Source organism: Mustela erminea, chromosome 8, assembly GCF_009829155.1.
Source record: "Mustela erminea isolate mMusErm1 chromosome 8, mMusErm1.Pri, whole genome shotgun sequence".
Classification (NCBI taxonomy): Eukaryota; Metazoa; Chordata; class Mammalia; order Carnivora; family Mustelidae; genus Mustela; species Mustela erminea.
This window is the reverse complement of record NC_045621.1, coordinates 38,104,823-38,120,375: the sequence shown is the minus strand read 5'-3', so window position 1 is coordinate 38,120,375 and position 15,553 is coordinate 38,104,823. Positions and strand designations below refer to the sequence as shown.

The 15,553-nt window shown below is 40.1% G+C and overlaps 1 protein-coding gene across 18 annotated transcripts in view; it reads right to left on the bottom strand.

Moving 5' to 3' along the window:
* Positions 1–15,553, bottom strand: part of SP140 (SP140 nuclear body protein) — a 73,209-nt gene that overhangs the window by 49,735 nt on the left and 7,921 nt on the right. For 16 of the 18 annotated variants that reach the window (XM_032355108.1, XM_032355110.1, XM_032355105.1 and 13 more), the window contains 2 exons: positions 2,530–2,707; positions 1,419–1,587 (listed from right to left, as the gene is read on the bottom strand). In XM_032355108.1, coding sequence (XP_032210999.1) covers positions 1,419–1,587; positions 2,530–2,707 — 347 coding nt within the window. Of the gene's footprint in view, positions 1–1,418; positions 1,588–2,529; positions 2,708–4,783; positions 4,938–13,437; positions 13,579–15,553 lie in introns of those variants that run through there. The other 2 variants (XM_032355115.1, XM_032355117.1) reach the window with 2 other exon arrangements.

Genomic DNA, 15,553 nt, shown 5'->3' with positions numbered 1-15,553 from the left:
CAACTCAACCAATGATAGACGGAAAAGCAAGACTCACAAAGCACGAGAAAAGAAATCCAAGAAATAGAGACAGACACCAGCCAAGAAAGACGACAGGAGCACAACTCCTGGAAGCAGCCCCCAAGGAAAGGTGAGGGCAGTAAGGTTGGGGGGAAGGTAGAAAGGCTCAATTTGCACAAGAGATGCTTCTGCAATCCCCAGGACACATTGACTTCTTGTCCAGGCAAACACCAGAGGAGGACATGGGGATAAATGCTGTGTGAGACAGAGGTCTTGGGAACACAGGGGGTGCCCCACGTGCATGTATGTGTCTCTCTGCAGGTTGAACAACCATCCTACCAGCTTCTTGGCTTTGGACCTTGACCCATGGCTCCCTTGAACAGTAGGGTCTAGGAGGCGCCAGCAGCCACCTCCTGGTGGGTGTACAGTGGCGCGGTAAGCCTCAGCATGGGGAGCCCCAGAAACTAACATATGTGGTGTGGGTGCTGGTGCCCAAGGAAGGGGATCCCCACAGACCACAGAGAGGATCAGAGCCTCTGAAATGTGGGCAGTAACAATAACTGCCATTCCTTTATACCCATGAGCTTGGGCCATCGTAGTTCTACGTATTAAACTGACTTAAAATTTATGATTGGTATTTGATTTCCTTTATTCCTTTTTGACTTGGATATACCATAACGTGGAAATATTATAGATTTTCTTTTAATCAAGGTATGGTTTTCGCAAGCCAGCACGTCCCAATCTATACATTGACTTCTTTCACTTTTTCTCTGCTTAAAAATCCTTCATTACCTCCTTATTTCCCAGATAGTAAACTTCAAATTTCTCGGCACTGGGAATCAGACCCTCAAAAATCCCCAGCAACTTCCCTTCCCAGAATTAGCTTCCAAACATTCTCTCCCAGGCTGTATTTTCAGCCACAGTCTTCTGCCAGCCCACTGGTCCTTTCCCAGCTGCTGACCCCCAGTCCTCTCTAGTGACTTCTCCGCTATTTGTCTGGAGAAGTAAGTTGGCAACAACTGCACCAAATGACACATTTTCTAAGACAAAGAAAACCTTTGAATATTTGAACATGACTACAGGTAACAGAGAAGCTTCCTCCCCTTTCCTACAAAAGTACATCATTCATGCCTTCCCCCCTGAAAAAAAGTAGAGGTTCAGATCCTACATTTCTCAGCACCAAATTCAGGTCCTGGCTGAGCAATCACTGGTGGAGTTACTTGGCTAAAGGTCTGTCACCCCCACTGGCTGTAAGTTCCATGAGGACATGGATCATGTGCATTTTCTTCACCACTGTCCGTGCCTGCTATGGAGCAGTCTCTCAATAAAATGATTGTCAAATATTAATGAAGATTGAATGAATGAATTAGTAAATGAATGGACTTGAATCCCCCAAAGTTGTTGAAAGCTGTAATTACCATTTTGGAAGCTTCTGCAGATCTCAAGTAAGTCAGGATAGGCCTTTAGGTTTGTGTTGCTGAACAGTGCATCCAGAACTGTCTTGTCAAATGTCTTCTCCAGTTCACTGAGCGCACGATAGACCACATTTTTCACTGGGACCTGATTACTACAAGCTTCTTCATAATTCTTAAAAATATTGAACAGAGAATTATGTAGATATGGATTTGCAGGTTATAGAAGATGCAGATTGTAGCCCAGACCACCTGTTCTCTTGTGAAACGTTAGAACGTTGCACATGTTTGGATGACTTCTTAAATAACCATCACAAAAATAGACCCTTATTTGAACATCTCTGACACTGATGCACAATTGAGGGAGGAATTTTGAAGAATAAAGGTGGCTTCAAAGTCGAATGATTGTGGAGGCTTCAAGAGCCTGGCTAGGATGCTTTAAGAGTGTTAATGACTGATAATGAGAGGCCATTCTGTTGACGGAACAGTAACCACTGCCCTCCCACCAGGACTGACCTGCCCTGAAGGGCTCCAGGAATTCAGGTGACCACTCTCCCCTGCAATGAACGTGGCCAAAGGGCAAAGAAAATTCATAAAGACAAAGAGAAGGCTTGTCCTCAGTGTCCCCAGGAAGACCCATTATTAACCTTCACCTGTGTCCTAGGGCTCCAGAAATTTCTGAAGAGCAAGAAATGATTTTGACTGAGAATGTAAGCATTTGCCTCTGGATTTATCCTAACGTGACCCAGCTTGCCTGTGAGTTTCAATCATCTCGGGTTCAGATGTGTCATATAAGAGGGCTTTGTAATGAAACATCGCCCAGTTCATTTATTTGCTTTTGGTTCCTGTTACTCAATTGTATAAATGTACCTAAGATGCACTGTAGCTTTGTAACATCTCCAGTCCCAATCCAGCTCCATCTCCACCACCATGCCTTTCCCCCTACATTTCCTACAGAAGAAGGAATGTTTTCTGTGTTGCTGTTTCTCCTGTCACCTCTTAACTTACAGGATGGTGGTGGTCCCCACCCACAGAAGACCCTTGGGCCTGTTCATTGCACCCCGCAGTCTGGCAGAACATTGGTGGGGCTGGGTATCATAAGAAAAGTCTCACTTACTTCGTACTTTTGCTCAGAGATAAAGCCACGGTCTCGGAGGCCCATAAGGAGAGGAAATGGCTTATTTATTGCACTTGCAATCTCCACCTTATTCTCTTTGAAGAACGTAAAAATAAATTCATAGAAAGCCTGCTCCTCTGGGGTTTGGTCTTCTAGGTTCTGGTTCTCTGTGAACATCCTGAGAAACAAAGACACATTACGAATTGAGTTTCCAAGAGGCCTGTAGTGAGTGGAAGATTTTAGACATGAAAGACAATCACGGGAGAGCCAATGTGTATCCAATAGTGTTCTTGTGGAAGGACCAGAATAAATGGAATTTGTTTAGTGATAGAGTAATCAAGGATGCAGTAGAAGAAGACTTGTATGTGAGGGGCGCCTGGGTGTCTCAGTGGGTTAAGCCTCTGCCTTCAGCTCAGGTCATGATCCCAAGGTCCTAGAATTGAGCCCTGCATCAGGCTCTCTGCTCAGCAGGGAGCCTGCTTCCCCTACCCTCCTCTCTGCCTGCCTCTCTGCCTACTTGTGATCTCTGTCTGTCCAATAAATAAATAAAGTTTAAAAAAAAAAAGAAAGACTTGTATGTAGCAGTGAAAGAGTTGACCCTGAGATAATCAAAACTACTGAGAAAGACTTTACCTGAATCTTCTAAAGAAAACATTGAATTTAAAAATGTTAACATCTTTATAGAAATTGATATGATACTGTGATAGCGAATTTTGGGTGTCAACTTGAAGGGGGTTTGGGGAAGAGAATAACACTTAAATTGGTAGATTTCAAGTAAGTAGGCCGTCTGTAATGTGGGCCTCATCCAATCAGGCAAAGGTCCACATAGAACAAAAAAATTGACCTTGCCATGAAGGCCCAGATAGAACAAAAAGACTGAAGAAATTCACCAACAGACCACTTTCAGACCAGAACTACACCATCAGCTCTGATGGGACTCCAGCCTGACAGCTCCATGGCAGATTTTGGAATTGCCAGGATCCATGGTCATGTGAGCTGATTCCTTTTATTTTTTAAGATTTTATTTATTTATTTGACAGAGATCACAAGTAGGCAGAGAGGCAGGCAGAGAGAGAGAGAGGAAGAAGCAGTCTCCCTGCCGAACAGAGAGCCCGATGTGGAGCTTGATCCCAGGACTCCAGGACCATGACCCGAGCCAAAGGCAGAGGCTTCAACCTACTGAGCCACCCAGCCACCCCATATATACTGTTTTTAAAAGAAGTTCATAGACAAAAAAATACAAAAACAACTAAGATAATATTATAGAACATAGCACTGAACAGCAAGGTGTTTTTTCTTTAAACAAGGTATGCCTGATTTGCTTTTTTCCATGTATCATTATATTTATAATGTGTCCATATTGATATTTTTAAGTCAAATCAGTGCATTTTAATTTCTGTGTAATAATATTTTACATAAATATAGACAACATTTACCTAATAATCCTTTACTGGTAAATGTTTAGGTCTATTCCAATTTTTTGTTCTTATGAGCAGTATTTTTGTGAACATCCTTGTTTAGATCTCCTTATGTGAACATAACAAGAATTCCTTTAGCTTATGTACCTAGAAGTTAATTGTACAGTAATTGGGTATACCACCTTCAAACTTTTAAGTTGCTAAGTTCTTTTTCATAGTGATTGATTAGTTTACAGTCTTGCCAGAATTTCACAAGAGTTTTTCTTTAGACCTTGGTAGACACTAAGTATTGTCATACTTCAAAACTCCAATCATGATGGCTGTAAAGCCAACTTAATTTTGTTTTCATCTACATCAGGAAGTATTTTCTGCAGTTAAAAGAACACATGCAGGAAGTAGCAGGCTGAGACGACATCACGTAGCAGAAGACCAGCTAAATAGCTTATCAAACCATTCTGAACACCTACAAATCCAAAAGGAGATCAAAGATAAAAAGAGCAACAATTCTAGAAACAAAATTGACCACTTTCTGAAAGGTAGATCAGCGGAGAAGTGAATCCAAAACGATGGGGAGATACATCACAGGGAAAGGGCCCCGCTCCTGGCAAACGGCAGAGTAACAGCACAAAATCAGAACTTTGAAAGTCTGCTCCACCAAGGGACATCACTCCTGAGGCTAAACCGGGGTGAAGCCCACGCAGGGACACGTGGCCTCAAGTCCCGTGGGGTCATAGAAGGATCGGGGCTCTCTGAATGTCATAGAACTCACAGGTATTAGAGCAGGGAAGCCGGCTACAGAGACAGAGCCGAGGAGTGAGCTCTCAACTCAGGGTTACCTCGAACCATAATCCGTGGCACGGGCCACTGCTCTGTGAGTGGGGTCCTTACAAGATCCGAGGAGGCACCCCCTGGAAGAGTTCAGGGATCTGCAGGGTTCGGAGACTCTAGGCAGAGCTGCAGGCCAGAGACAGAGATGCTTGGTCACAGGCTGGGTGAGCTCAGAGCACGGCTGGGGGCCAGGGAGACAGGAGTAATTGAGCACTTTCCTCTGAGGGTGCACTGAGAAGTGGGGCTCCGAGTTCTCGTCTCCTCCGGGCTGGAGATTGGGAGGCTGCCATTTTCATTCCTGTCCTCCGGAATTCTACAGAAAGCGTTCAGGGAACAAAAGCTCCCAAAAGGGAACCTGAGCAGATTACTTAACCTGGCCCCTGGTAAGGGCGGTGTAATTCCACCTCAGGCAAAGACACTTCAGAATCACTACAACAGGCCCCTCCCCCAGAAGATCAATGAGAAATCCAGCCAAGACCAAGTTCACTTACCTAGGAGAAGAGCGGAATTCCATAGGAGGAGAAAGCAAAGCATGGAATTCATAGCTTTCTCCCCATGATTCTTTAGACTTGCAAAGTTAGTTAATTTTTTTAATTGTATTTTTTTCTTCTACTAAATTTTTTTTAACTTTTACCCTTTCCTCTTTTAACATTTTTAACCAGTTTATCTTAACAATACCTTTCATTAAAAAAAAATAACCTTTTTTGAACCTTCATTATTATAGTCATATTTTGTCCTTCATTGTATCTAACTTTATTTTTTGTATAGCCATAGGGTTTTTTCTTCTAAAAAATTTGGGGTACAACTTCTTCTAATAGATCAAAATACACCCTAAATCTAACACCGGGCTTGTTCTAGTCTCCAGCCTGAGTAAATTTTCTCCACCTTCTTTTTAATTATTCTCCCAACCAACTTACCTTATCAACTTCTTTTTTAGAAATTAAAAAAAAATTTTTTTTCATCTTTATAGTCATATTCCATCCCTTCATTGTGTTTACCTTATATACGTTTTTCATTCTTTAAAATTTGGAGAGGTAATTTCTTCTAAGAGACCAAAATACTCCCAAAATTAAGTGGGTGACCCTGTTCTAGTCACCAGTCTAATATATACATATTTTCTTTTTTTATATTTTTTCTTTATTTGTTTTCTTTTTTTAATTTTTTTTTCTGAACTTCTTTTTACATGCTTCCCCAACCCCCCACAATTTGGGGTCTCTTCTGATTTGGTTAAAGCACATTTTCCTGGGGTCTTTGTCATCCTTTTAGTATTTATTTACTTCTTCATATATTCTTATCTGGACAAAATGACAAGACGGAAAAACTCACCACAAGAAAAAAAACAAGAGGTAGTACCAAAGGCTAGGGACCTAATCAATATGGATATGGGTAATATATCAGATCTAGAGTTCAGAATGACAATTCTCAAGGTTCTAGCTGGACTTGAAAAAGGCATGGAAGATATTAGAGGAAACCCTGTCCAGAGAAATAAAAGCCCTTTCTGGAGAAATAAAAGAACTAAAATCTAATGAAGTTGAAATCAAAAAAGCTATTAATGAGGTACAATTTAAAAATGGAGGCTCTTACTGCTAGGATAAATGAGGCAGAAGAAAGAATTAGTGATATAGAAGACCAAATGACAGAGAATAAAGCAGCTGAGCAAAAGAGAAACAAACAACTACTGGACCACAAGGGGAGAATTCAAGAGATAAGTGATACCATAAGACGAAACAACATTAGAATAACTGGGATTCCAGAAGAAGAAGAGAGAGAGGGGAGCAGAAGGTATACTGGAGAGAATTATTGTAGAGGATTTCCCTAATATGGCAAAGGGAACAAGCATCAAAATCCAGGAGGTGCAGAGAACCCCCTTCAAAATCAATAAGAATATGTCCACACCCTGTCATCTAATAGTAAAATTTACAAGTCTTAGTGAGAAAGAGAAAATCCTGAAAGCAGCCAGGGACAAGAGGTCTGTAACATACAATGGTAAAAATATTAGATTTGCAGCAGACTTATCCACAGAGACCTGGCAGGCCAGAAAGAGCTGGCATGATATTTTCAGAACACTAAATGAGAAAAACATGCAGCCAAGAATACTATATCCAGCTAGGTCATCATTGAAAATAGAAGGAGAGATAAAAAGCTTGCAGGAGAAACAAAAACTGAAAGAATTCACAAACACCAAACCAGCTCTACAGGAAATATTGAAAGGGATCCTCTAAGCAAAGAGACACCCTAAAAGTAGTAGACCAGAAAAGAAGAGAGACAACATACGGTAACAGTCACCTTACAGACAATATAATGGCACTAAATTCATACCTCTCAATAGTTACCCTGAATGTAAATGGGCTATATGACACAATCAAAAGACACAGCGTATCAGAATGGATAAAAAAACAAAACCCATCAATATTCTGCCTACAAGAAACTCATTTTAGACCTGAAGACAACTCCAGATTTAAAGTGAGGGGGTGGAAAACAATTTACCATGCTAATGGACATCAAAAGAAAGTCAGGGTGGCAATCCTTATATCAGATCAATTAGATTTTAAGCCAAAGACTATAATAAGAGATGAGGAAGGACTCTATATTATACTCAAAGGGTCTGTCCAACAAGAAGATCTAACAATTTTAAATATCTATGCCCCTAACATGGGAGCAGCCAACTATATAAACCAATTAATAACAAAATCAAAGAAACACATCAACAATAATACAATAATAGTAGGGGAATTTAGCACTCCTCTCACTGAAATGGACAGATCATCCAAGCAAAGATCAACAAGGAAATAAAGGCCTTAAATGACACACTGGACCAGATGGACATCACAGTTATATTCAGAACATTCCATCCCAAAGCAACAGAATACACATTCTTCTCTAGTGCACATGGAACATTCTCCAGAATAGATCACATCCTGGGTCACAAATCAGGTCTCAACTGATATCAAAAGATTGGGATCATTCTCTGCATATTTTCAGACCACAATGCTCTGAAGCTAGAACTCAACCACAAGAGGAAATTTGGAAAGAACCCAAATACATGGAGACTAAACAGCATCCTCCTAAAGAATGAATGGGTCAACCAGGAAACTAAAGAAGAATTGAAAAAATTCATGGAAACAAATGATAATGAAAACACAATGGTTCAAAATCTGTGGGACACAGCAAAGGCAGTCCTGAGAGGAAAATATATAGTGATACAAGCCTTTCTCAAGAAACAAGAAAGGTCTCAAATACACAACCTAACCCTACACCTAAAGGAGCTGGAGAAAGAACAGCAAAGAAAGCCTAAACCCAGCAGGAGAAGAGAAATAATAAAGATCAGAGCAGAAATCAATGAAATAGAAACCAAAAAAAAAAACAATAGAACAAATCAACAAAACCAGGAGCTGGATCTTTGAAAGAATTAATAAGATTGATAAACCCCTGGCCAGACTTATCAAAAAGAAAAGAGAAAGCACCCAAATAAATGAAGTCATGAATGAAAGAGGAGAGATCACAGCCAACACCAAAGAAATACAAACAATTATAAGAACATATTATGAGCAACTCTATGCCAACAAATTTGACAATCTGGAAGAGATGGATGCATTCCTAGAGAAATATAAACTACCACAACTGAACCAAGAAGAAATAGAAAACCTGAACAGACCCATAACCAGTAAGGAGATTGAAACAGTCATCAAAAATCTCCAAACAAACAAGAGCCCAGGGCCAGACGGCTTCCCAGGGGAATTCTACCAAACATTTAAAGAAGCACTAATTCCTATTCTCCTGAAACTGTTCCAAAAAATAGAAATGGAAGGAAAACTTCCAAACTCATTTTATGAGACCAGCATCACCTTGATCCCAAAACCAGACAAGGATCCCATCAAAAAAGAGAGCTATAGACCAATATCCTTTATCAACACAGATGTGAAAATTCTCACCAAAATACTAGCCAATAGAATTCAACAGTACATTAAAAGGATTATTTACCACGACCAAGTGGGATTTATTCCAGGGCTGCAAGGTTGGTTCAACATCCGCAAACCGATCAATGTGATACAACACATTAATAAAAGAAAGAACAAGAACCATATGATACTCCCAATAGATGCTGAAAAAGCATTTGACAAAGTACAGCATCCCTTCCTATCAAAATTCTTCAAAGTGTAGGGACATAGGGCACATACCTCAATATTATCAAAGCCATCTATGAAACCCACTGCAAATATCATTCTCAATGGAGAAAAACTGAAAGCTTTTCCACGAAGGTCAGGAACACGGCAGGGATGTCCATTATCACCACTGCTATTCAACATAGTACTAGAAGTCCTAGCCTCAGCAATCAGACAACAAAAAGAAATTAAAGGCATCCAAATTGGCAAAGAAGAAGTCAAATTATCACTCTTTGCAGATGATATTATACTATATGGGGAAAACCCAAAAGACTCCACTCCAAAACTTCTAGAACTTGTACAGGAATTGGTAAAGTGTCAGGATATAAAATCAATGCACAGAAATCAGTTGCATTTCTCTACACCAACTACAAGACAGAAGAAAGAGAAATTAAGGAGTAAATCCCATTTACAATTGCACCCAAAACTATAAGATACCTAGGAATAAACCTAACCAAAGAGGCTAAGAATATCTACTCAGAAAACTATAAAGTACTCATGAAAGAAATTGAGGAAGACACAAAGAAATTGAAAAATGTCCCATGCTCCTAGATTAGAAGGAGAAAATGTCTATGCTACCTAAAGCAATCTACACATTTAATGCAATCCCTATCAAAATCCCACCCATTTTTTTCAAAGAAATGGAACAAATAATCCTAAAATTTATATGGAACCAGAAAAGACCTCAGTTAAAGGAATATTGAAAAGGAAAGCCAAAGTTGGTGGCATCACGATTCCGGACTTCAAGCTCTATTACAAAGCTGTCATCATCAAGACAGCATGGTACTGGCACAAAAACAGACACATAGATCAATGGAACAGAATAGAGAGTCCAGAAATAGACCCTCAACTCTATGGTCAACTCATCTACAAAGTAGGAAAGAATGTCCAATGGAAAAAAGACAGCCTCTTCAATAAATGGTGTTGGGAAAATTGGACGGCCACATGCAGAAAAATGAAATTGGACCATTCCCTCACACCACACACGAAAATAGACTCAAAATGGATGAAGGAACTCAATGTGCGAAAGGAATCCATCAAAATCCTTGAGGAGAACACAGGCAGCAACCTCTTCGACCTCTGCCGCAGCAACATCTTCCTAGGAACATCGCCAAAGGCAAGGGAAGCAAGGGCAAAAATGAACTATTGAACTATTGGGATTTCATCAAGATCAAAAGCTTTTGCACAACAAAGGAAACAGTTAACAAAACCAAAAGACAACTGACAGAATGGGAGAAGATATTTGCAAATGACATATCAGATAAAGGGCTAGTGTCCAAAATCTAGAAAGAACTTAGCAAACTCAACACCCAAAGAACAAATAATCCAATCAAGAAATGGACAGAAGATATGAACAGACACTTCTATAAAGAAGACATCCAGATGGTGAACAGACACATGAAAAAGTGCTCCACATCACTCAGCATCAGGGAAATACAAATCAAAACCACAATGAGATACCACCTCACACCAGTCAGAATGGCTAAAATAACAAGTCAGGAAATGACAGATGCTGACGAAGATGCAGAGAAAGGGGAACCCTCCTACCCTGTTGGTGGGAATGCAAGCTGGTGCCACCACTCTGGAAAACAGCTTGGAGGTTCCTCAAAATGTTGAAAATGGAGCTACTCTATGACCCAGCAATTGCACTACTGGGTATTTACGCTAAAGATACAAACATAGTGATCCGAAGGGGCATGTGCACCCAAATGTTTATAGCAGCAATGTCCACAATAGCCAAACTATGGAAAGAACCTAGATGTTCATCAACAGACGAATGGATAAAGAAGATGTGGTATATAAACACAATGGAATACTATGCAGCCATCAAAAGAAATGAAATCTTGCCATTTGCGATGACATGGATGGAACTAGAGGGTATTATGCTTAGCGAAATAAGTCAATAGAAGAAAGACGACTATCATATGATCTCCCTGATATGAGGAAGTGGAGATGCAACATGGGAGATTTGGGAGGTAGGAAAAGAATAAATGAAACAATATGGGGTCAGGAGGGAGACAAACCATAAGAGACTCTTAATGTCAGAGGGAAAGGGTGTTGGGGTTATGGACATTGGGGAGGGTATATGCTATGGTGAGCGCTGTGAAGTATGTAAACCTGGTGATTCACAGACCTGTACCCCTGGGGCTAATAATACATTACATGTTTATTAAAAAATTAAAAAAAAAAAAAGAACACATGTAGCGCACATGATCTGCCATCAAGGCATCTCAAACTGTGCCTCAGCATTCTTTCCCTTAATCCTGTTCTGTCTGGTATGTTTCTTGAGATTCCATTGTATAATATAACTAAAATCACTGACAGTTGGGGCACCTGGGTGGCTCAGTAGGTTAAGCGACCAACTCTTGATTTCAATTCAGGTCATGATCTTCGGGTGGTGAGGTCGAGCCCCAAGTCAAGCTCCAGGCTTAGTGTGGAGTCAACTTGTCCCTCTCCTTCTGCTCCTCCCTCCACTCATATTCTCTCTCTCTCAAAATCACAGACTTAGGGGCGCCTGGGTGGCTGAGTCGTTAAGCGTCTGCCTTCAGCTCAGGTCATGATCCCAGGGTCCCGGGATCAAACCTCACATCAGGCTCCCTGCTCAGCAGAAAGCCTGCTTCTCCGTCTCCCACTCCCCCTGCTTCTGTTCCCTCTCTCACTGTGTCTCCCTCTGTCAAATAAATAAATAAAATCTTTTTTTAAAAATCACAGACTTAAATGAAACCATGCAATGAATGCTATTCTGCTACACAGTATTCTGTAAGCAGAATATTAAACTGAATATTCTCTGCCTAGAAAAATCCTACTCTTTTTCAAGAACACCTTGGTTATCACCTATAAGAACTTTTCCTCACATTCTCCTATCTAACATGTTCCTTAATCTGTTTGCCTCTATTAGACAGAGCGAGATCATTCTTGGTTATTCCAGATTGTTCTTTGACCCTACTGTGTGGTATCATAAACAAGGATGGTAAGATGAAGTTTTGCAAAAGCCTGTTCAATCTGCCCATTCCACAATGAGCCTGCACAAAGACAAGTACAGACTCTGGATGCAGATCACTTGAGGACAAATCCTGGCTGTGCTTCCTACTTGCTCTAACCTTGGCCAGCTTTCTGAGATTCAGTTGCCTGATGTGACACAGAAGTAGTGATAATATCCATTTACAGGATTTGGGGAAACTTGAGTAAGACGTGTGTTGAGTATTTACAACAATTGTACAGCAAATCTTCCTAGTGAACAACAAATGGAAGAAATCTCAAGGAAAATGTACAAGAGGTAGGTCTCTCACACCCATCTGTACCTGCAGGGGTAAGAATGGCATTCTACATCATAAAATTAGGTTAGAGATGCCCTCCCATAATATTTCAAGTAACAGTCACAATAATATATGTTTTTCTCTGGTCTAATATAGAGACGTGTCTATATTAAAAAGTATAACTCATTGTTGTGTATCTAAACCTGTCCATGTAAGTGTTCTCTATACATGGAGACCCGTAAGACCCCTGTATTCCAAACACTATGGTCAAGCCTGAGAAAAATAATTTCTAAACCGAAAAAGCTTTGTAATTCTGGTTCTTAATAGGTGGTTCCCCTGGCTGATAGTATCTTAATAAACCTCTCTATAATTCTAAAAGGTGTAAACACTTGTACGATTTTTCTATCTCACATTAAGAGGGTCATTGGGACTTCCCGTTATAAATATGCATTAGAACAGAATGAAACCCATTCCTTCCCTGAATTCCTTTAAAAAAGAAAATGACTTCTGGTTAAAGCTAGTTGACCCAAGACAAGTGCTTTGCCCTCAGACTAGAGAGTTCCCTAAAATGGAAGTAAAGGAATTAAAGGCACAATAACTAAGGGAAGGGAGTTAGGTGAGAAATTGAAATCAAAGTCTGAAAGAACAAAAGTGGTCTGGGTGCTAACTGCTGTAGCTGGTGGCCAAAGACCCCAGAGGCAAGGAAGGAGTCCATCCAGTATATCCTTCAGCCCTAAGAGGCAGTGGGGCCTGGGAGGCAGACTCAAGCATTAACCAGCAGGATTGCTTGAAAGGCAAAATACTGAACGCCCCCATGCGCATCCATGCAGGAGATTCAAGGCTGCTTAAGAAAAATAGAGATGACTCGGATGGGAAAAGCCTTCAACCTCAGGCATTTGGGAATCACAAAGCCAAAACCACAGATTTTCAAGTCCATCTCATTTAATGGAGTTCCACACTAATACCTCAGTCCCTTGCCCTTAAGTAGGAACAAACAACAGGCCACAAGCGTTTGCACAAACCTACCACAAGAACGACTAGAACCAAGATGAGCAAAGAATAAAAATGACCCCAGCATACACAGAAATAGTGCTGGGGACAGAAAGTTTCCAAAAAACAAGTATTGTCATACAGATAGGAGCATATATTGTTTCCAGGATGACATGAAGAAAAATCAGAAAATAAGAACACAGTGGGCCTGGAAATTTGAAATGGTTGTTAAGATTAAAAAAGAGATGACACCTGTCATTGCAGCAGGGGCAGGGCGTGATGGGCTGGGCGGTCACGCACTGAACCACCGGGCTTCGGTTCGGTCGTTTCAATAAGCATCTTCAATATTAGTGGTTCTGCTGCCTCGAAACACAGCAGGGCTCCTCCCCTGTCCTTTCCATTTATAGTTCTCTGGGAGAGTTCTATCTTTCCGTTTTGGGTTTTTTGTGTGTGTGTTTTCGTTTGCATTTTATATCTTGTATTTATCCCCTGAACACATTTTGTACTTTTTTTTTCTTTTTTTAAGAAAAGAAACTCGTTTGTGTATATATAGATATTTGCATGATAAACTGTAGTCGACGTTCGGTTCCTCAGAAGGTCTTGCTGCTGTCAGGTGTTACGCACTACATCCGTCATAACTGTATTAAACACATTTCATATGTAAATAAACGTGGGACACTGGCAAAAAATAAATAAATAAATAAATAATAAAAAAGAGATGACAAAAAGGTTTGTGAAAGTGGTTATAAAATAAGAAAAATTTCCCAGAACACAGTGGGGAAAAAAAGGGGAACCTAACCAACTAAACTTGAAACCCTCAATGTCTAAAACAGTTATTCAATTCTACAGATTCAGAGGTAAAAGGAAATGACTCAAAAATATATACTCTGTTCAGTTATTCATGTGTGAAGGCAAGATACTTGTGCAAGGTACACTGTGCTGAGCAGAGCATAACCTACACCTGAAACTAATGTAACATCGTGTGTCAACCAAACTTCAATTAAAACAAATCATTGTGCAAAGGCTCAAAAAATATTTCTCTCCTGCACCATCTATGTTGGTCACACAATTTTCTTTAAGATTTTATTTATTTATTGGAGTGAGAGAACAAGGGTAGGGAAGGGGCAGGGCGAGAGGGAGAAGCAGACTCTCCTCTGAACAGGGAGCCCAACACCGGCTCGATCCCATGACCCTGAGATCATGATGTAGGCCGAAGGCAGACACTTAACTGACTGAGCCACCTGGATGTCCCAGTCACACAATTTTTAATGCCATTTCTTTACTTCTGGGCAAAGGTAAGCTGCATCTTCCTGTCTCCTTGAACTGATAGGTATCACTTTGGCAGAATTCCCAGCTAACACCTGATTAGCCATGCTCACTTCTCCTCTGTTACAGTGGCTGTCATTTCATATGGCTGCCACTCATCAGCCAGAGTCAGAGTCCAAGTTGAGGGTTCCCTGAAGCAGAGGTCATTGACCCACTGAAATTTTAGAATTGTTGTTGCAATAGAATAATCTACTCCATTCTTACTGACACATTCTCTAGAAAAATTATTTGATGATGTACTACAAAAGAGAATTAAGAAATCAATACCAGCAAAGTTTTGTTACAAGGGAAATAGAAGGCATCACCCAAACCAGTTAAAATAGTGATGTCTAAAACCTATAAATTTTATTTGAAAACAAAAGCACATCTCAAAGGTTATTTTTTTTTAATTTTTAAAAGAGTTTGTTTGTTTGTTTGTTTGTTTGTTTGTTTATTTTAGAGAGAGAAAGAGAGATCACAGAGGAAGAGGGAGAAACAGACTCACCACTGAGCAGGGAGCCCAATGCGGGGCTCCGTCCTAGGACCTTGAGATCAGGACCTAAGCCAAGGCAGAAGCTCAACTGACTGAGCCATCCTAGCGCCCCTCAAAAATTACTTTAAAATCGTGAAAAAATTAAATTAAATTAAAAAATGAAAAACAAATAAATATTTGGTATAATTCTTCAGGGAATAAATAAGTAAAAACAAAAAATAAAATAGTGATTCTCAAAGTAGGGTCTGGGGACCCCTGGGGTTATATAAGACCCATTTAGGTATGAGCAGGGTCAAAACTGTTTTCATAATAGTACTAAGACATTATTAACCCTTTTTCTCTCTTGTCATGTCACACATGTATAGTGGAATTTACCAGGGAATACATGTTCTGTGGCATCACAAAAGATTGAATGCAGAGCTGATAGGAGAATCTAGCTATCTTCTACTGAGGCAACTATTAAAGAGATCTGTGAAAATATAAAGCATTGCTAATCTTCTTATTAATTTACTTTCTTTTAGAAAACAGTTATTTTTCATAAAATATGTCATTTATATTAGCAGGTAATGA